The sequence below is a fragment of the Erythrolamprus reginae genome, chromosome 1 (assembly GCF_031021105.1).
Source record: "Erythrolamprus reginae isolate rEryReg1 chromosome 1, rEryReg1.hap1, whole genome shotgun sequence".
In the NCBI taxonomy this organism is placed as follows: Eukaryota; Metazoa; Chordata; class Lepidosauria; order Squamata; family Dipsadidae; genus Erythrolamprus; species Erythrolamprus reginae.
The window spans coordinates 312,103,462-312,123,914 of record NC_091950.1 but is presented as its reverse complement, the minus strand read 5'-3'; the positions used below and the strand labels follow the sequence as shown (position 1 = coordinate 312,123,914).

At 40.4% G+C, this 20,453-nt stretch overlaps 1 protein-coding gene across 2 annotated transcripts in view; it reads left to right on the top strand.

The window, feature by feature from the left end:
• The window catches only part of SLC18B1 (solute carrier family 18 member B1), a 46,406-nt gene that overhangs the window by 2,724 nt on the left and 23,229 nt on the right, over positions 1–20,453 (top strand). The window contains exons 2-5 of one of the 2 annotated variants that reach the window (XM_070739862.1): positions 1,273–1,412; positions 3,663–3,754; positions 12,934–13,007; positions 15,044–15,191. In XM_070739862.1, coding sequence (XP_070595963.1) covers positions 3,743–3,754; positions 12,934–13,007; positions 15,044–15,191 — 234 coding nt within the window. In that variant the 5' untranslated portion in view covers positions 1,273–1,412; positions 3,663–3,742. Of the gene's footprint in view, positions 1–1,272; positions 1,413–3,658; positions 3,755–12,933; positions 13,008–15,043; positions 15,192–20,453 lie in introns of both variants that reach the window. The other variant, XM_070739853.1, reaches the window with a different exon arrangement.

Here is a 20,453-nt window from a genome sequence, read left to right as displayed (position 1 = left end):
TGACACCCTGCATTTTCTTTCAACATCTTTCAGTTGCAATTGGGTGCTCTGGGGTATAGCTCCATTTTCGTTACCCCTCTGCGTCCCACCCACCCTCGTCCGGGCAGTAGCCCAAGATCAATATTACATTATACTTGAGCTGAATAAAAAAGCAGTGACTTGCATTGTAAATACTTAAAATAGTAACTTCTTAGAACAGGGGTGGGCAATTAATTTTGCCATGGGGCCGCATGAGAAATTGGGATGGTTTTAGAGGGCCGGATTAATATAATTAACTCAGTTCTACCCAATACTGTATATTATTGGGTAGAACTGAGTTAATTAAATTATAATTATAAATTTTAATTATTATATTATATTATATGTATTATATACTGTATATATATAATTATATATTATAATTATATTATAATTATAAATTAATTGCCCACCCCTTCCTTCCTTCCTTCCTTCCTTCCTTCCTTCCTTCCTTCCTTCCTTCCTTCCTCCAAGTCTACGGAGAGGGGCGGCATACAAATCTAATAAATAAATAAAATAAATAAATTTCTCCTTCCTTCCTTCCTTCCTCCATTTTTCCTTCCTTCCTTCCTTCCTTCCTTCCTTCCTTCTTTCCACCCTCCGCGGGCCAGTCACAGACAGCGGGTGGGCGGCATCCGCCCTCCGGGCCGCACTTTGCCCAGGTCTGTCATAGAAGATTAAATTAAAAATAAACATTATCTTGGTGATATTTTTCTTCTCTGCTTAGTTCAAATCTATTATTTAGTCTGGAGCATTTCAAGACATAAATGTTTTAGTTTCAAAAATCCGATACCAACACAATCAGTCTTTCTCAATCTGATGTTGTTCACCTGTTTGGACTGAATTTTCTCAAGTTTCCATATGAATTCTAGAAGCTGCAACCCAACACATTTGGAGGGCTCTGGATTGGGGAAGGCTAAAGTACAGTTGAATTCTCCTATTCCTAATCCTACTGAAAGACAGATTGTGAATATTAATCTCTGTATTTCTAAAATTTACACAAGAATGCACTATCTAGTGAGTGTGTTTTAGAAATCTGTTGTTGTTTTCACTACAGCTTTATATCAGAACTGCAGTCATGTGAATAGATTTGGGAGAAGTTATGAAACTAAGCATGCTCCTATTGAAATATAAGGTTCTGCTTTTTTTTTTTTGGCTAGCTGATCAGTGTCAGAAACCAGTACTTGTTTGTTTCTACTAGTTTTGAAGGCTGCAGTTCCTTTTTATACTCTAAAAGAAATTTTTGCTACTCAGATAATGACAGATTGCAGGTTACCAATGATAAACCGAAGCGGCTGAGCAGAGAGCAGATGTTTATCATGGTGTCAACAGCATCCCTCAACTTTGGTTCGATGGTTTGCTACTCCATTCTGGGACCATTTTTTCCAAAAGAGGTAAATGGATGTATATGTTTAAAACAAAAGTCTGCATTAAGATTCTTTAATGATGGCCTCTGTGACACAGCAGTGCATATAACAAAGACTCATTTGCTCTTGTATCAGTTTTTAGTTCACGAAATACAAAAACTTGTTAAGGAGCGTGCAGAACCCTTGAATTATCAAGGACATACACAGAGGAAAATGTGGGATTCCAGCAGATATCCAAGAGATATGAGTAATTATTCAGTCATACAAGACAGATACATTTAAGTGTACAAAATAGTGTTTACTTTTAGAAATAGCACAGTCAAGTTAAACAGTCAACACCTCTCAATACAATAATATTACAAGCCTGTCTTTGTCTTACATATCAGACATACATTACAGCTTACAAATATATAAAACTATCATTGAAAACACAGACTTTACTACATCAGTCTCAATGAATCAGCAGAAAAAAACGAGAAAATGAATCATGCTTTCTGGCTCCCTCTTATGGCATTTTGTAATACTACTTCTTAAAGCTATAGTACTTCAATACAAACAAACATTCATTGTTAGCTTGTTTATATATTGCCAACCGAACTGTCTTGTACATAGTACTAACAAAACTTACATTTGGTAAACTTTTCAATCTAGTACAAATGTAGGAGCAGCACAATAGTTACACCATTTTAAAAAGTTGGTGTAGTTTTGAATTAGTTTAAAATAATATCATTAGCTTTTTTTCTTTGTCTATTTACTATTTTTGAAAAAAAAACAAATGAATATGTAGAGTTCTTCCAACATCTTGCCTCTCGGTTGGATGAGATTTCCACTGAGTTTAAGCAGCCTTTTAAAAGCACTTTCTACAAAGTTGTATACTTGCATTCTTTGAGAACTGAGCACCATTGTGCTTCTTACTCTTTAAAAGGGAAATCAGAACATTCACTTCGCATTCATATTCAGAAACTGCTTGCATAATTGTGGATATGCATTACAAATTATTGCATCACCCCAGTTTGCTGTAACAATGTTCTTTTTGGTGTGCAATATACAATTACCATATATTTCAGAGAATAAGATACACCGGAGTATAAGATGCACCTCAGTTTTGGAGTAGGAAAATAGGAGGGGAAATCTAGCTACCAGATATTCATCTGGCTAGGGTCCTTAGTCCGTTCAGCTTCAGCACATTATTTTATTCCCTAGCTAATGCTGAAAAAGTTTTTTTTGAGAGGGAGTAGGAATGAAAACAAGCCTGCAAAGACTTAGGGCTGGAAAAAAATTTCTTCTGGGGAGAAAGAAGCTGGAAAGATCATTAGTACCTAGTTGGGGCTGGGGTGGGGAAGCTTTGACAAAGCTACATTTGAAGTATGAGATGCCCCAAAATTTTCAGCCTCTTTTAGGGAGGAAAAAGATGCATCCTTATACTTTGAAAAATACGGTACTCAAATTTATATATGTGTGCAGTTTTTCTCAAATTGTTACCACTTGCTAAACATTCACCTAAGCTGATAAAAAATAATTATACAAATGATTGAACCCAGAGAGAGGGGGTACTAAAAGGAGAAAAAAGTGGACTTAATTCATGCCACTTTTCAATATCCGCCACCATTCCAATGCCAGAGGCATTCATGCATTTAAATTTATTTTCTCTTTTTTCTTTCTTCTTTTTGCTTTTTACAACCCTGTAGTCCAGGAGTGTCAAAATTGTGATGACACGACATATTATCATGTGACATATCACAACTTTTTCCCCCGTCTCAAGCTGGGGGTCAAATGACCGTTTCACAGGGGTCACCTAAGACCATGGGGAAAGACAAATTTCCCATGGTGTTAGGAAGAAAAGCTTCTATTCTGGAGCCTTGGAACATATTTTTACAATCCGATCAATCAGGCGTTTACAGTGGGGATGTCCCTCTGACTTCCCTGCCAATTAGCTTAAAGCTCTGTTGGGAGAATTGGTGCTAGACTTGGTTGGGGGTCACCACAACATGAGGAACTCTATTAAGGGGTCACAGCATTAGAAAGGTTGAGAACCACTGCTGTAAGATTTACAGCTAAAAGGCAGTGTATAAACATAACCATGTCACAAGAAATTATAGAAAACAATCAGGCAAAAGAAATGTATATTATATAATAGTCAGAAGTTCTTTTCCTATGGTATTGTGGTGAATCAATTTCCATTAGGCCCTTTTGTAAAATTTGAACTATGTAATTATTTTGTCCATTCTACAAGCTTTTGTTTTTTAAGTTTTTGTATTTGACTTTTTTTTAAGGCAGAAAAGAAAGGAGCTAGTAGTACAATTGTTGGATTTATTTTTGGATGTTTTGCCTTATTCAATTTCCTGACATCGTTGATAATGGGAAAATATGTAAGTATCTTCAAAAATACCATGATGACTATGCAAAAATATCATGTAGCCTGATAAATAAAAAGTTCATTGCACCAGTGAAAAAATATTATAATGTTCTAAACACTGTAAACACTGTGCTTGGGAAACGTCAGCTTTCTGAATGGTGGCACATATTAATTAAAACACTGTCAGTTGAACATGTGCCTGTAAATTTCTGCAAAAATTGACACTCATCAAGTCTCCAAAATTCAAAAGCATTTAAGTTATGATGTAATCATGGAATTTAGGACTACAGTGTTCCCTCGATTTTTGCGGGTTCGAACTTCGCGAATAGCCTATACCACGGTTTTTCAAAAAATATTAATTAAAAAATACTTTGCGGTTTTTTCCCTATACCACGTTTTTTTCCATCCAATGATGTCATACGTCATCGCCAAACTAATAATTTTTGCAAATAAATAACCAAAAAAAAAATTGTTAACAAATAATTATGTTTATAAATATCAGGATCACTATTCAATGGTGAGTACCAGTAATAATGGTGAGTAAATGGTTGTTAAGGGAATGAGAAATGGTAATTTAGGGGTTTAAAGTGTTAAGGGAAGGCTTGTGATACTGTCCATAGCCAAAAATGGTGTATTTACTTCCACTTTGCGGAAATTCAACTTTCGCGGGCGGTCTCGGAACGCATCCCCCGCGGAAATCGAGGGAACACTGTATATGAGAATCTTTTTTTTTTATTTTAATGGGGGGGAAAGGGAAAGGGGGAAGAGAGGCATTACATAGTAATAAAACAAGTCCTAAGCTATACAGAAAGTAATCAATATCACTATATAATGACCACAATTACAGTACGTAACAAAAAACTTAAAGTACATGTACATAATATGAAATAGAATGGTGAATCTATAAAATAGAGAAAGAAATAGAAGAAAAGGTGGAAATAGAGGAAGCAAAAGAGAGAAAAAAAGAAGAAAGGAGAAGAGATAGATTGGGAATAGGGAGAAGGATGGGAGGAATCTGCCGAGTTGCAGACGTTTTCAGGGTATGCGACATAGGGGTATGATAAGATAGTGGGTGTATATGTTGAAAAGTAAAGTGATCAAATGGAAAGTTGAGTCCATAGGTCATATTTATCGTGTAAGATTGTAGATCAATTGGTGTTTCAAAATAATTAAAGAGTAGATTAAAAAATATGTTGCAAGAGTCTGTCTTCAAAATCAAGTTAATTGTACTCAGTATTTGGTCGTGTTCCGTAAGTAATTTGTGATTTCATTTAGAACGGTAGAAGAGGGGAAAATTTATTATTTTTTGGCAATAATTGATAGATTTTTTTTGCTGCAATCCATTGATACCGTTTCTCCCACATCTTGTAGAAATCTGATTCTTTTTCATTTTGAATTTCCATCGTTATTTTAGTCATCTCTGCACATTCCATAATTTTAGAGATAGTTGTTAAAATAGAAGGGGTTTTTTCCTACTTCCATGTCTGGGCATATGTAATTCTAGCTGCGGTTAAAATCTGTAAGGTAAGATACCTTTCCTCTCGTGTAAATTTCTGTCTGAATATGCCTAAAAGAAACAGTTCTGGTTTGAGTATTACCTTATTCTTTATCACTTGGTCTAGGAGATTTTTTATTTGTTTCCAGAATTTTTTGGCACAGGTACAAGTCCACCATAGATGATAGCAGGTTCCGGGTTTAGCTTTACATTTCCAACATACCGGGGATAAGTTGGAATACATTCTAGACAGTCTAGCTGGGGGTAGGTGCCATCGGTAGAACATTTTGATTTGATTCTCTTTATAGGATGTTGCTAGAGTCATCTTGTAATTTACTGTCCAAATTTTCCCCCCATTCTATTAGATTAATCGTATAGCCGAAATTCTGGGCCCAGGCTATCATGCATCCTTTGACTTGTTCCTTGATATTGTCTTGTAATAATAAATAATTATAAAGTTTGGAGATCATTTTTGAGCTTGGGCCAAAAATAATTAAGTCTATTGGATTATTACATAGGGAGATCCGGAAATTTATTTGATCTAAAAAGAAGGCTAGGATTAAATTTAAAAATCTCCAAGACCACAGAACCAGAGGAGGTCTTGGACTCCCCAATTTCCAAATACAGTGATCCCCCGCTCGTTGCGAGGGTTCCGTTCCAGGACCTCCCGCAACGAGCGGGTTTTCGCGAAGTAGCGCTGCGGAAGTAAAAACACCATCTGCGCATGCGCACCCTTTTTTCATGGCCGCGCATGTGCAGATGGTGTTTTTTACTTCTGCACCTGGGAAGACCCCCGCCCAACAGCTGAGGAGCCGCCTGCCCGCCCGCCTGCCCACCGCTCGTCCGGCCGCCGCTCGTGCCGCCGCTGCTGGTGCGGCCGCTGCTGGTGCGGCTGCCGCCGCCGCTCGTGCCGCCGCTGCTGGTGCGGCCACCGCTCGTCCGGCCGCCGCTCGTGCCGCCGCTGCTGGTGCGGCCGCCGCTCGTCCGGCCGCCGCTCGTGCTTTCGGAGCTCCTCCGGCGTCACCCGGCTTCTGGTAGAAGCCTTCTCTCTTTTTTTTCTTGCGGCAAGCCCGAGCCGTTCCTCTCTCGACCGCAGCCGAGCTTCCCTCGGCCCCCTTTGGCCCTGTCGCCTCCTCCCCGCCTGCTTTTCCTCGCCAAGCGCACGAAAAAAAAGAGAGAAGGCTTCTGCCAGAAGCCGGGTGACGGCGGAGGAGCTCCGAAAGCTGGAGAAGAAGAGTCTCGCAGGCGGGGAGGAGGCGACGGGGCCAAAGGGGGCCGAGGGAAGCTCGGCTGCGGTCGAGAGAGGAATGGCTCGGGCTCGCCGCAAGAAAAAAAAGAGAGAAGGCTTCTACCAGAAGCCGGGTGACGCCGGAGGAGTTCCGAAAGCCGGCTAGCGGCTTTCCCCCCGCAAGAACTCTTGAGAGGAACAGCAAAAAGGCCACTCAGGCGCGTCTCCTGAGGGGAAGCCAGCGCCGCCCGCCCTTCGCCCGCCCACGCCGTTGCTCGCGCCACTCAGCTGGGAAGCGGGGCTGGGGTTTCCCCGCCGCCCACGCAAAGGGGAAACCCCAGCAAGAGGGGAAGACCCAGGGAAGCCGCCCAGCAGCTGATCTGCCCGGCAAACTCCACCATCTACGCATGCGTGGCCATAGAAAGAAAAAGGGCGCGCATGCGCAGATGGTGTTGTTTACTTCCGGGTTGAAAAATCGCAAATTACCCTGTTCGCAATGGTCGGGGACGCAATAACCGGGGGATCACTGTACATCATCAAGCCGCAATACTATCCATGTTAAGAGACTGGGTAACGCTGAAGAATACAAGATTACTAACCCTTGAGGGTTTTGACTTACAATCAGGATGGCATTCTTTTTTAATGATGGACACTTATAAAATACCTAATTACTTTAAACATCACTATTTAAGAAAAACTCTAATAACAACATGGCAACACATAAAAAGAAACTATTACTACTCTATACCAAAATTGATATCTCCGAACGAATTAATTACCTACCCTAATCTTTTGTCCCCTTCAAAAATATTAACATACCAACAATTGTTAGATGAAAATGATAATCTGCTGACAAAACAACACCTTCAAGATACAGAGATAAATTTGGACTGGCTAACACATATACAAATTAATTCGAAGTACAATAAACACAAAAATAAATTTGGCTTCCAAAAAATATATGAGAATCTTAATTCATGGCCCAAGGGCAAGAGAACGAATTAATATCCATGGCAATACTATTCAATTTCTTCTAGCAGATTAAGAAATGCAAATCTGTAGCAAGCAAAATTTTCAATTATTTTCCTTCCCCCATCACCATCTTTGTATATAATATAGCTGCACAATATATATTACAGATGAAAAATTATGATGAAAAATTAAAATTGAAAACAATAAGGAGTTATAACTAAAATATTTATGATAAGAATAAAGACCAAATCCTTCGAATTGAAGGCAGACACAACAGCCTAGCCCCAATTCCTATATAGCCAAGTATACATTTTCAAAAAAATCCTAGAAGGTAGAGATTGCTCTCACATCAGAGGAAATATTATTCCAGAGGATGGAATTATTCCAGAGAATTGTCATCTTAAAGTATGTGATCAGCCACTAGTGGCTGATCACATACTTTAAGATGACAATTCTAATCACTAGGACACTTATATGAGCTGTGGTGGCACAATGGTTGGAATGTAGTACTACAGGCTACTTCTGCTGACTGCCTGTTGTCTGAAATTTGGCAGTTCAAATCTCACCAAACTCAAGATTGACTTAGTCTTCCATCCTTCCAAGGTTAGTTAAATGAGGACCCAAATTGTTAGGGGCAATATGCTGACTGTGTAAACTGATTAGAGAGGGCTGTAAAGCACTGTGAAGGGCTATACAGTAATCCCTCGCTACTTCACAGTTCATCTTTTGCGGATTCGCTATTTCACGGGTTTTCAAAGGGGGCTTAAATCCATTAAAAAATTAAAATCCATTTAAAATTCTTCTACAGTACTACTGTACTCTATTAAAGAAACTGGTAAGATATCACATAGTTCCAGCTGAGAAACATTACATAATGACTGTTTAATGCAAAGGATGTGTTTTAAAAGTCCAAATAGTCGTTAAATACATAAAAAAATATCTTTCCTCTACTTTACAGAAATTTGTTTTTCACTGGTGGTCTTGGAACGCATCCCCCGCAAAAAACGAGGGATCACTGTATAAGTCTAAATCTAAGTGGTATTGCTATTGGCAGGCAGATGTTAATGAGAGAAAGTTAAGTTACACAAGCCCAAAATTAAAAAGATGACAACCAAGATGCTGAATTCTACCTGAAAGTTTACAGGTCCAGTAGCAGAAATCTTATATGAGTGCTTTAAAATGCATCCTTAGTTACTCAAGATGTTAGATTCTGGATTAGCTTAGCTTCCAAATGTTCTTCAAAGGCAGCCTAATGTAGAGTTCATTGCAGTGGTTCAGCTGCATAGGACTTCACAATATTATTTATTTAACTGGCAGTTGAAATGCACAATTGGATATCATCGGTTTATTGTTGAAACCTGGTTCCATGTCAATAGATGGTCTCATCCAATGATGTCATGCAGATGTTATTTATTTATTTATTTATTTATTCATTCATTCATTCATTCATTCATTCATTCATTCATTTGTCCAATACACAAATACATAGGAAGAAAAATAGACATGTAGTAATATATATAAGGGTAAAAGTGAACTTAGAGGAGAGGATATATGAAAGAAAGAAAATATATATGATAAGTGAGAGAAAGGAAAGACAATTGGACAGGGGACGAAAGGCACACCAGTGCACTTATGAATCAGAGTAGGAAAAACAATGACCCTTGTAGCAACCCCCATACTGGAGGTACCTGGGGGTGGGGGTTGTCAATCTTTTCCCGCCATTCTCCACTGACTTGGTCATTCCTTCAGGAAGGAAGAGAAACATTAGGCTTCTCAATCCAAAACTTTAGAGACAGCTTAGTGAGATAGTATAATTGATGGTATCAAAACCAGTGAGAATCCATCAGAATACAGAGAGTTGCACTACCCCATCCCTATTCCACCAGAAATCATAGGGATCCCACTTATGGACTTATACAATTATTTGCAAATCATAATAATTAATTGAAAGTTATATTTCTGCCATCTTATGGCAATATTTGGGTTTACAAAGGGAATATATAACTCTGGCAGTTTACATAACAGAGGAAACCAAGGAAATATAATAAAATTGGCACGTAAAGCAAGAAATAATCTTGGGCACCAACATACAGTATCTAATTTGTATGAGAAAAACAAAAATATTCCCACATCCAAATTTTTAAGTTTTGAAAATTTTGGCCCTGCTACCCAGTAATTTTATGGCATTGGCCATACCATCTTTGATAATCAAAGTTTCATAACTGTTTCTTTTGAAATGAGAAGTTTCTAAGAAAGATGCATGCTCTTATATTTCCTGTTTCACTGGATCCATTTCATAGTACAATTACAGCTTTGGTCTTAAATTTTATATAAAACTGCGCTAATTAACATGAACAATTGCCTCATTATATATATATCTATTGGAATCTTAAGAACATCTCTAGAGATGCTGTCCAGAACTAAATGACTCACTTTGATTAATGAGATAGAAGGGGAATTTACCAAATTTGTAGCTGATGCTAAGCTGACAGGAATAACCAACACCTTAGAGGATTATTTATTTATTTATTTATTTATTTATTTATTTATTTATTTATTTATTTGATTGATTGATTGATTGATTGATTGATTGATTGATTGGATTTGTATGCTGCCCCTCTCCAGAGACTCGGGGCGGCTAACAGCAATAATAAGACAGCGTACAATAATAATCCAGTACTAAAAACGATTAAAAACCCATTAATATAAAACCAAACATACATACAGACATACCATGCATAAAATTGTAAAGGCCTAGGGGAAAGCGTATCTCAATTCCCCCATGCCTGGCGGCAGAAGTGGGTTTTAAGTAGCTTAGGAAAGGCAAGGAGGGTGGGGGCAGTTCTAATCTCTGGGGGGAGTTGGTTCCAGAGGGCCGGGGCCGCCACAGAGAAGGCTCTTCCCCTGGGTCCCATCAAGCGACATTTTTTAGTTGACGGGACCCGGAGAAGGCCCACTCTGTGGGATCTAACTGGTCGCTGGGATTCGTGCAGCAGAAGGCGGTCCCTGAGATAATCTGGTCCGGTGCCATGAAGGGCTTTATAGGTCATAACCAGCACTTTGAATTGTGACCGGAAACTGATCGGCAACCAATGCAGACTGATAAACTCAAGATCCAGATGGATTTTGACAGACCTGATCACTGGGTCCTATCTAACAAAATGAAATTCAATGTAGAGAAAAGTAAGGCCTTACACTTAGGCAAGAAAAACTGTGAGAGGGATCTTGGAGTGTTAGTGGACAAGCAATTAAATATGAGCTAATAATGTGCCGTGGCAGCCAAAAAAGCCAATTCAATCATAAATTGCATTAATAGAGGAATACAATCAAGATCAAGCTAGGTATCTCAAGTGAGGTACTCTATAAAGCCTTAGTGAGACCACACCGGGAATATTGCATCATGTTTTGGTCACTTAAGTACTTAAGAAAAATGGTTAAGACCTACATATGTGAGTCTGATTGGGGTAAATTGTAGGAATGACACCGAAATACAATTTGTTGTATTTTATCTATATCTTAAATTACTGTATTTTATTCCAATTTGATTTTTAATTTTATTTTACTCCAATTTCATTTAAAAGTGTATTTTATCCAATTCCATTTTAAATTGCTTTTATCAAATGTTAGTAATAATTTGTTTCTGGAATTCTGAACTTTGAAACAGCCCAAGGGCTAATCAATAAAGATTGAATTCAGCAATAAAGCCTTAGTAAGACCACACCTAGAATACTGCATCCAGTTTTAGTCACCACACTATAAAAATACTGTATGTTGAAACTCTAGAGAAAGTGCAGAAGAGAGCAACCAGGATGTTAAGGAGACTGGAAACTGTTCTGATCTCCGGCTAAGGCCACTGATAATTGGAATAAAGGATTGCTAAATGCATATATTTATAAAACACCACATCGTCTTTATTTTTCTTTCCTTTGTTCCACACTGAATCATCTCAGCATGCACCGCTAATCTCTTATCTTAAACTTCGGTATGCAAGGCAACATCAAAATCATTAAAACATTCCACAAGTCATTCTAAGATTTATAGTTAGTCAGAGCTAGCCCAGTGTCTTAAAAAGCACACAAGGCATAGCTTACATTCGGAGCTGCTTGAAAAAACCTCCATTTTTCTCAATGGCAGATTGACAACTCAACTCTTCTCTTCCTCTGACACCCGGACGTGATGAATTAATTACTTAATTAATTAACCCATTCCTCTCCTTAATATTTCTTCCCTGACACTTGCTCTATTCGCCTCTGCAAGCGTCTGAAATAAGGATTTACCCATCTAGCATCTACTTCTCCTTCACTTGAATCTGAACCCATAGAAACGTTTTGTGGTTGGTCTCCTACTTCTTCTGCCTCTAAATCAGGCCCTACCACTAATTCCTAACCACTTTTCTGAATCAGAATCTGAAAAATCCCTAAACTGAACAGGAGTCTACACAACAGAAACTGAAACATACAAAGAGATGTTGTAGGAACAGGGCATGGCTAGTCAAGTGAAGAGAAGGACCAGGGGAGATATGATAGCAGTGTTCCAATATTTGATGGGCTGCCATAGAGAAGAGGCGGTCAAGCTATTTTCCAAAGTACCTGAAGGCCAGACAAGGAATAAAGGATGGAAACTGACCAAGGAGAGATTCGACCTAAATATAAGGATAAATTTTCTGTCAGAGCAATCAACCAATGGAACAGCTTGTCTTCAGAAGTTGTGGGAGCTTCATCACTGGTGGTTGGACTGAATGACCTACACGGTCCCTTCCAATTCTGTCAATCTGTTAAATCTGTTCTGCTTTCAGCTGTTTTGATAAACTTAAAACCTTTATTATATTTTCTACATAACATAATAATTTTTTCAGTGTCCTGACAATCAAAACTAAGGCTTTTAAAACTTTTTAAAACTACAGAACATTAGAGTTGGGTTTTTTAAAGCTTTGGAATCTTTAATCAAACAACAAAGCTACAGTGATAGAAAATGGCCTGTGTTTCAGTAGTTATGCCTTGCAGAATGACAGCCATTTTGTAAATAGGCATAACCCCCTTTGTAGCCATTTAATGCGTACATCTTCAACATAAAAATATCAAAAGTGCCCACCAGAGTGTATTTCCGTATTTTGTATTTCTTACAAAATTTCAAGATTTTTCCATTATGCTTCAGCAACATAAGGACCAATTGCTGTAAATTTAGAATTAGATGCATGGTATGCATTTAACATTTAAGAAATATTTTATGGGTCAGTCACTTTTTCTAGATCTTTTCAACAAACCTTGGTGATCATAAGCATTATTACAATACTGATACTACAATAGTTCATACAGTTTCATTAGGTCATTTTTAATGTATGAACTGTTAGCAAAGACCAGTTAATTGCGCTAGTTTATTTCATTGTGTAAAACTAGATTGATTTGTATAATTTTACAGATGTAGCTATGTCAATATATCATTTGTTTTTGAATAAGAAAGTTTCCAAAACAATCATTTATTTTTTAATAATTTACAGCTTGTACAGATTGGAGCAAAATTTATGTTTATTGCTGGCATGTTTGTCTCTGGATGTGTCACAATTCTCTTTGGGTGAGTATAGATATGTTTTATGCACCATTTTTTCCTAAAAGATTCATTGTGTTGCTTTGGCTATTTTATTTTAGCATGTGTATCTACTTTGTTTTTTATTTTTATAAACCAGACTCGCTGATTGAAAGGATGAGTAATCTCTGGAGTTCATTGTTTTAATTCCTTTGAAAAATGGAAGTACAGTAGTTTTTTTCCCTCCATTCCTTTTGATATTAGACTGTAAATCTCAGGCAATTAACTTGACCCTGATAAATTTAGCAGGATGCAATGTTTATTAGTACAATGATACCTTGTCTTACGAACGCCCCTACATACGAACTTTTTGTGATACAAACCCGGGGTTTATGATTTGTTTGCCTTGTCTTAAGAACCATTTTTGTTTTACGAACCCGAGCCTGGGTGCATGGGCTCTCTTTACTGCGCGTGCACTCTCTAACTGCTGCAGGGCTTTCCCTGCCTTGGGACTGTCACCGCCAGGATTTCCCATTTGATTACAGCCCCTGCCATGATTCCGCGCTCGGAGAAAGCGCTTGGAAAAAGCGCTCTCGCAGCCGCTTCACTGGGAGCGCTTTCGCCGAGGGCTTCGGGAATGCCCGCACTGCCCCTCTCGCAGCCCTTTTCGCTGGGAGCGCTTTCATCCAGGTCTGTCAGTGAAGGGGCTGCAGGAGAGGCAGGACGGGCATTCTGGAAGCGCTCGGCGAAAGCTCTCCCAGCGAAGCGGCTGCGAGAGCGCTTTCTCCGAGCACTTTGGGAATGCCTGCCCCACCTCTCCTGCAGCCCCTTCGCTGACAGCCTTGGACGAAAGCGCTCCCAGCGAAGGGGCTGTGAGTGGGACGGGGCAGGCATTCCCGAAGTGCTCGGAGAAAACCCTCTCACAGCCTCTTCACTGGGAGCGCTTTTGCCGAGCCAGCCCCTTTGCAGCCACCCCTCTGCTCCAGCCCCATCCTCCCAAAGGGTGGGGCTGCCATGTCCCGGCGGATTCCATCCCTCTTGCCAGACAAGAAGATAGTGGCGGCGGCAGCGGTTTCCCTTTGAGAAGCTGCAGCAACACCGGGAATGTCACATCCACCCCCGCCACCACCCGCCCCTGAACAAGGATCCGAATGCTGGCAGTAATGGGCAAAAGGGGTGAGTGTTGGGCTTGCACACATTATTCGCTTTTCCATTGATTTCTATGGGAAACATTGTTTCATCTTATGAACGTTTCACCTTATGAACCTTGTCCCGGAACCAATTAAGTTCGTAAGACGAGGTATTACTGTACTTCTATGATTTGGAACATAACTGAAAATACAAATTATAATGGTACCTCTACTTAAGAATGCCTCTACTTAAGAACTTTTCTAGATAAGAACTAGGTGTTCAAGATTTTTTTGCCTCTTCTTAAGAACCATTTTCTACTTAAGAACCCAAGCCTGAAAAAGTTTCCCAGGAAATTTGAGAGAGGCACAAAGGCCCGGCCAGTTTCCTGCCATTTCCCCTTTAACCCCAGCCACCTCGGGCTTTTCTGGGCTGGCAGAGGAACCTGGGTTTCTCTCTCTGGCATAGTGTACGGGAGACAGCCTCGCGCTGTGTGTATGGGAGGCGTGTGCTCCTCCTCGACGCCTCAGAGTCCCTCTTATTTTTAAGCTTTAAAGTTTTGGATTTTTTTTTATTCCCCTCTCCTCACCTTCTTCCTTTGGCAGTGACTGCCCATCTCCTCTTCTTCCTCCTCCTCCTCCCACCCAAATTTCGAGCTTTTATTTCTTTCCTAATGGGTTTGCATGCATTATTTGCTTTTATGTTGATTCCTATGGGGAAAAATTGCTTCTACTTACAAGCTTTTCTACTTATGAACCTGGTCATGGAACTAATTAAGTTCTTAAGTAGAGGTACCAGTGTACTTTTATTTTATTCTGCAGTAGAATACTGCTAAGCCAGTCCAGCTGAACCAGTCCATATACTACAACTTTAACATCTATCTAAATAGCATCTGTTATTAAAGCAGGATTCTCTGCTTTAAGATGTGGACTGATTCATTATATCTTTCTCTTTAGATTTTTGGACAGAGCACCTGATGGGCCAATATTTATAGGATTGTGTTTTTTGGTCCGAGCAATGGATGCCATTGGTTTTGCTGCTGCAGCAACAGCCTCATTTTCTATTCTCGTAAATGCTTTCCCACAAAACGTAGCTACAGTTTTGGTATGTATGAAGCCAATCAAAACCATGTAATATGGGATGATTTGGGAGGAGATCATCCTAGCTATGCTAAGGAACAAAGCCAGGTCAATGGTAATTTAGAATAATGCCCATGTAGTGTATGTGTAATAACATTTCTAATATATTATATACTTTGGATGCATAGTTTGGCATAGAAGAGCAACTAAGATGATTAAGGGTCTGGAGACAAAAACATATGAAGAATGGTTGTAGGAATTGGGTATGGCCACTCTAGAGAAAAAAAGGACTAGGGATGACATGATAACAGTATTCCAGTATTTGAGGGGCTGCCACAAAGAAAAATGGGTCAACTTATTTCCCAAATCACCAGAGGGCAAGACAAAAAACAATAGATGGAAATTAATCAAGGAGGGAAGCAACCAGGAATTAAGGAGAAACTTCATAACAGTGAGGACAATTAACCAGTGGAACAGTTTGCCTTCAGAAGTTGTAGGTGTTTCATCACTGGAGGTTTTAATAAAAGACTGGACAGCCACCTATCTGAAATCATCTAGGGCAGAGGTAGGCAAAGTTGGCTCTTGTATGACTTGTGGACTTCAACTCCCAGAATTCCTGAGCCAAACATACTAGCTCAGGAATTCTGGGAGTTGAAGTCCATATGTCATAGAAGAGCCAACTTTGCCTATCCCTGATCTAGGGCAGTGATGGCGAACCTTTTTGGCATTGTTTGCCAAAGGTCCAATTGTGCACATGCGTGTGCAACATTCCTCCGCACTCCCCTTGCGCATGCACCCCACACTGTGCATACACACATGCAAAGCCCTCACTGTGCATGCGTGCGCCTCCACCCCATGCATGTGTTCCCACTTCTTCAAAGAGGAACGGTGTGTCTCTTACAGGCAGGGAGGATCCCAGGCAAGCCCCGCGTTCAGAGCTTCTCCAGCTGCCGAGATGCGGGAGGGGCAAAAACCTCTGCCGGTGTCTGGGGAATGGCGGCTTCCATCAGGGAGGAGCCCAGGCCACGGGATCAGGGGTGGGCAGCAGGCAGGATGGGGTGGAACACAGTTCCACCAGCAGAAATGAAGATGAGTGCACAGCTCCAGCTGATCAGCGGCTGTCACTTCCTGGATTACTGGTCTCGGCTCAGAGCTCTCCTTTTTCCCCCTGCTGCTGCTGCTACATCTGTGCTCCCTTTCTCCTCTTTCCTCCTTCCTGGCCTTGGACGAGCTTCCCTCTCTCCTGCTTGGCTCCCCTCCAGCTGTGTGCGGCCACATCCTGCCTGAGGTGCAAGCAGAAGGCATGGGTGGAAGTGGTGCTGGCAGCATTTATGCTTCTGGCAGCACCCGTTCGCCTAGCTACCCAGCCTGAGGCGGGGGGGAACCCAGGAAGGAGTGCGCGAGAAACACGAAGCAATTGTCAGCCCAGCGAGCGACACGGGTAGGGTTGTAAGTCGAGGACTTAACAGTTCACTTGAACAATGATGATCATTCAAGCCATTCCCACCTTGTCACATGGCCAGCAAGCCACTCCTACCCAGTCACATGACCATTAAGCCATACCTACAAAATAAGCCACACCCACAGTGTGGCAATAGAAATTTTAGCTGCCCATTACTGCACAGGATCATCTGCACAGGTAGCCCATCACCACCGGAATGTGATTCATCCGGCCCATGGGCTGCGAGTTTGACAGCCCTGCTCTGCATCCTGGCGAATATGGTATTTTCCGTCTTTAGCAGATGAGAGGATTTGGGAAATTGGTTACCAAAATAACAGAGAGGAATAGCAATAAGGGCATTGCAAGCTACAAGGAGCTGGTGAAGAGACTGAAAAATTAAACTCCCACTAGAATGAAACCACATCTGATAAGCTCACAAAAGCTTGTGCCTTTTAATACAGTCTATTAATTGAAAAATATGTTATTAAGATGGCTCCTCAATAAATTTACTTATTCATACATCTATTTAATAACAAGTAGTTGTTTCATTTATAGATTTTTGCTTACTTCGGGTGGAACTTATTTATTTACTTACTTACTTACTTACTTACTTACTTACTTACTTACTTACTTACTTACTTCTTACTTACTTACTTACTTACTTGGGGCAGCTTACAACATATAAAAAGAACAGTACAATACAAATCCTAAATCCAATTAATATAAAACCCACTTATCTAATCTAAAATCCCCATTATATTAAAAATCAATCATTCCCACTCAACAACAACATACATATCATTCGTCGGCCAGGGGGGAAGAGTCTAATGGCTCCAAGACTGGTGGCATAGATGAGTCTTTAGACTCTTATGGAAGGCGAGGAGGGTGGGGGCAGTACGAATCTCTGGGGGGAGCTGGTTCCAGAGGGTCGGGCCCCCCACAGAGAAGGCTCTTCTCCTAGGTCCTGCCAAGCAACATTGTCTAGTTGACGGGACCTGGAGAAGGCCAACTCTGTGGGATCTAACCGGTCACTGGAACTTATGCGTCGGAAGGCGGTCCCGCATGTAATCTGGTACGATGCCATGTAGGGCTTTATAAGTTATAACCAACACTTTGAATTGTGTCCAGAAACCAATCAGCAGCCAATGCAGTCCTTTTGCTTTCATGGTTTTAATGAACCCCATCATCCAGGGCCTACACCTAATATAAAATGCAGCAATCTAAATAGTAATGAGCATTTAGAATATAGAATCATAGGGGAGAAAGAGATCTTGACAACTCAATCCCTATTCAAGGCAGGGGCTCTATACCATCTGTTCTGTCTGGGTTCCCCCAGACGTCAACACCAACTAAAAAGAGTATCCAGACACGCTGGTAAAAAGCAAAGTCATTTTATATCTTTGAAAACAAACACAGATAACAAAAATTGTTCTTACAAACTGGAATGCTATGAAGCTTCACAGAAGAGTCAGGACGGCCAGACAATACAACAGGCTTCTTGCTGGCACACACACCACTGTAGATAATAAAACCCACGCCTCCCCCAAGTTTTCAGCCTTCGAGGCCACAAGCCAGAATCAGAGACGCCAAGGATCGAAGCAAGGTCACAGGACTCCCAAAAGATAACTCTCCACAATACAGGAAGGGCGGGCCTGCCTTTTCAACTTTTCTAAGGAGAACCACACCCAAACCCAGCTGTTGCCTATTAGGGATGGAAATACCTGGCTAATTGTCCCCTTCTTTGTGCTGCCCTTCTCTGCCTCATATCTATGATGGCTTGTGCTTTCTCATCTAATGACTCCAGGCTACTCGCTGGGGAGAGCTCCCCCCTGGGGATCTCCGGCTGTTCTCCCTCCTCCTCGTCCAGACATTCCTCTTCCCCGTCTGCCTGGTCCTCCTCCTCCTCCTGTTCCTCGTTCTCCCCCTCTGAGCATGGAGCCAGCAGAGTTCCAGCCGTTCCCTGAGGAGCCTCAGACTGAATCACAACACCATCCAAGTTAAATGATTGTCCAGTTTATTTTTTGCAAACCTTGAGTGATGGAGCACCCACAATTCTAGGAGGCAAGATAGTCCATTGATTGTTTTCAGTGTCAGAAAGTTATTTCTTACTTCTAGTTTGGCTTTTACAAGCTTCCACCCATTACTTCTTGTCCTACCCTCTTGTGCTTCAGAGAAGAAGTTAATCCTCTCTTCTCTGTGACAATCCCTCAAATAATCCATCTCTGTTCCCACCTCATATGTTCTGGTAAAGAATATACATTCCATATCCCTTTTATTAAACATTGTTTTCTTATGGATTTCATGTAGTGCGTCTTCTCTGTGGCAGCATCCATGCTCTGGAACAACATCCCCTCAGAGATAAAACAACACCATCTCTCTTGGGGTTCCAGAAAGCTCATGAGACCTGGCTTTGCTGTCGGGCCTGGGGTTAATGTGTGTTTGTGGGATTCCTGGCCTAGTTGTTATCACTATGATTATTTTGGTCCAGGCTGCCTGTGGTGCTGTATGTTTTTAAATGCTTGCAATGTTTTTGTGTTTGTAAGAAGTGCAGAGTCTATGAGAGAGGGTAGCTCTAATGAATTTTCATAATACCAGTAGTAATACTAATAGTAACACAAGGCTCCCTGGCTTGCTGATAGTTTCTACTTTATTCTATTTTTATTTCACACTTCAGAAAAGTACTCTCTAAGGATCCTAGAAAGAATGTTTTAAAAGATCAAACATTTGCACTTAAGCATTAAGTGCTGAACAAACAGTAACATTTTAAATGACAATACAGTGGTAACTCTACCTAAGAACGCCTCTACTTACGAACATTTTAAGATAAGAATCGGGTGTTCAAGATTTTTTTGCCTCTTCTCAAGAACTTACATTTTCCACTTACAAACCCGAGTCTCCGAAACTGTAACAGGAAAAGGCAGGGAGAAGCCTCCGTGGGGCCTCTCCAGGAATCTCCTGGGAAGAAACAGGTCTGGAAAAGGCAGGGAGAAGCCTCTGTGGAGCCTCTATAGGAATCTCCTGGGAGGAAACAGGGCCTCCACCTTCCCTGTGGTTTCCCCAATCGCATCCATTATTTGCTTTTACATTGATTCCTATGGGAAAAATTGCTTCTTACAAACCTTTCTACTTAAGAACCTGATCACGGAACAAATTAAGTTTGTAAGTAGAGGTACCACTGTGGAGAGCCACTCAGAGTAAAATGAGTAACGTAGACTCTGCTTGTTACTTTATGTTTTATAATAACATATTATAATTCTGGATTCACTACTTCACGGGTTTTCAAAGGCGGCTTAAATCCATTGAAAATTTTAAATCCATTAAAAATTCATAAAGTTATTCTACAGTTCTACTGTACTCTATTAAAGAAACTGGTAGGATATCACATGTAGTTCCAGCTGAGAAACATTATAGAATGACTGTTTAATGCAAAGGGTGGGTTTTAAAAGTCCAAATGCTCATTAAATACATAAAAAAAATATTTCCTCTACTTCACGGAAATTTGTTTTTCATGGGTGGTCTTGGAATGCATCCCATGCGAAAAACGAGGGATCACTATACTGCATTTTATTGTACTGGAATTAGAAGATATTTGGCATTGTATTAAAGTGTATGAAGGAAAAAATAATAAACGCCCCCCCCAAAAAAAAAAAAAGCCACAGAAGGCCGGTGAAGCTGTTATTTTAAAATGGCACAGCAAGTCAGTGAAGCAGGATGCTCTTTTGTTTTGCAGAATTTTAATCAGTCACAATAATGACCGGCTCTTTTAAAATGGGGCGGCTCACAACAAAATAAAACAATTTATGGCAAATCTAATAATTAAAAAAACATTTTAAAACCCCATTATTA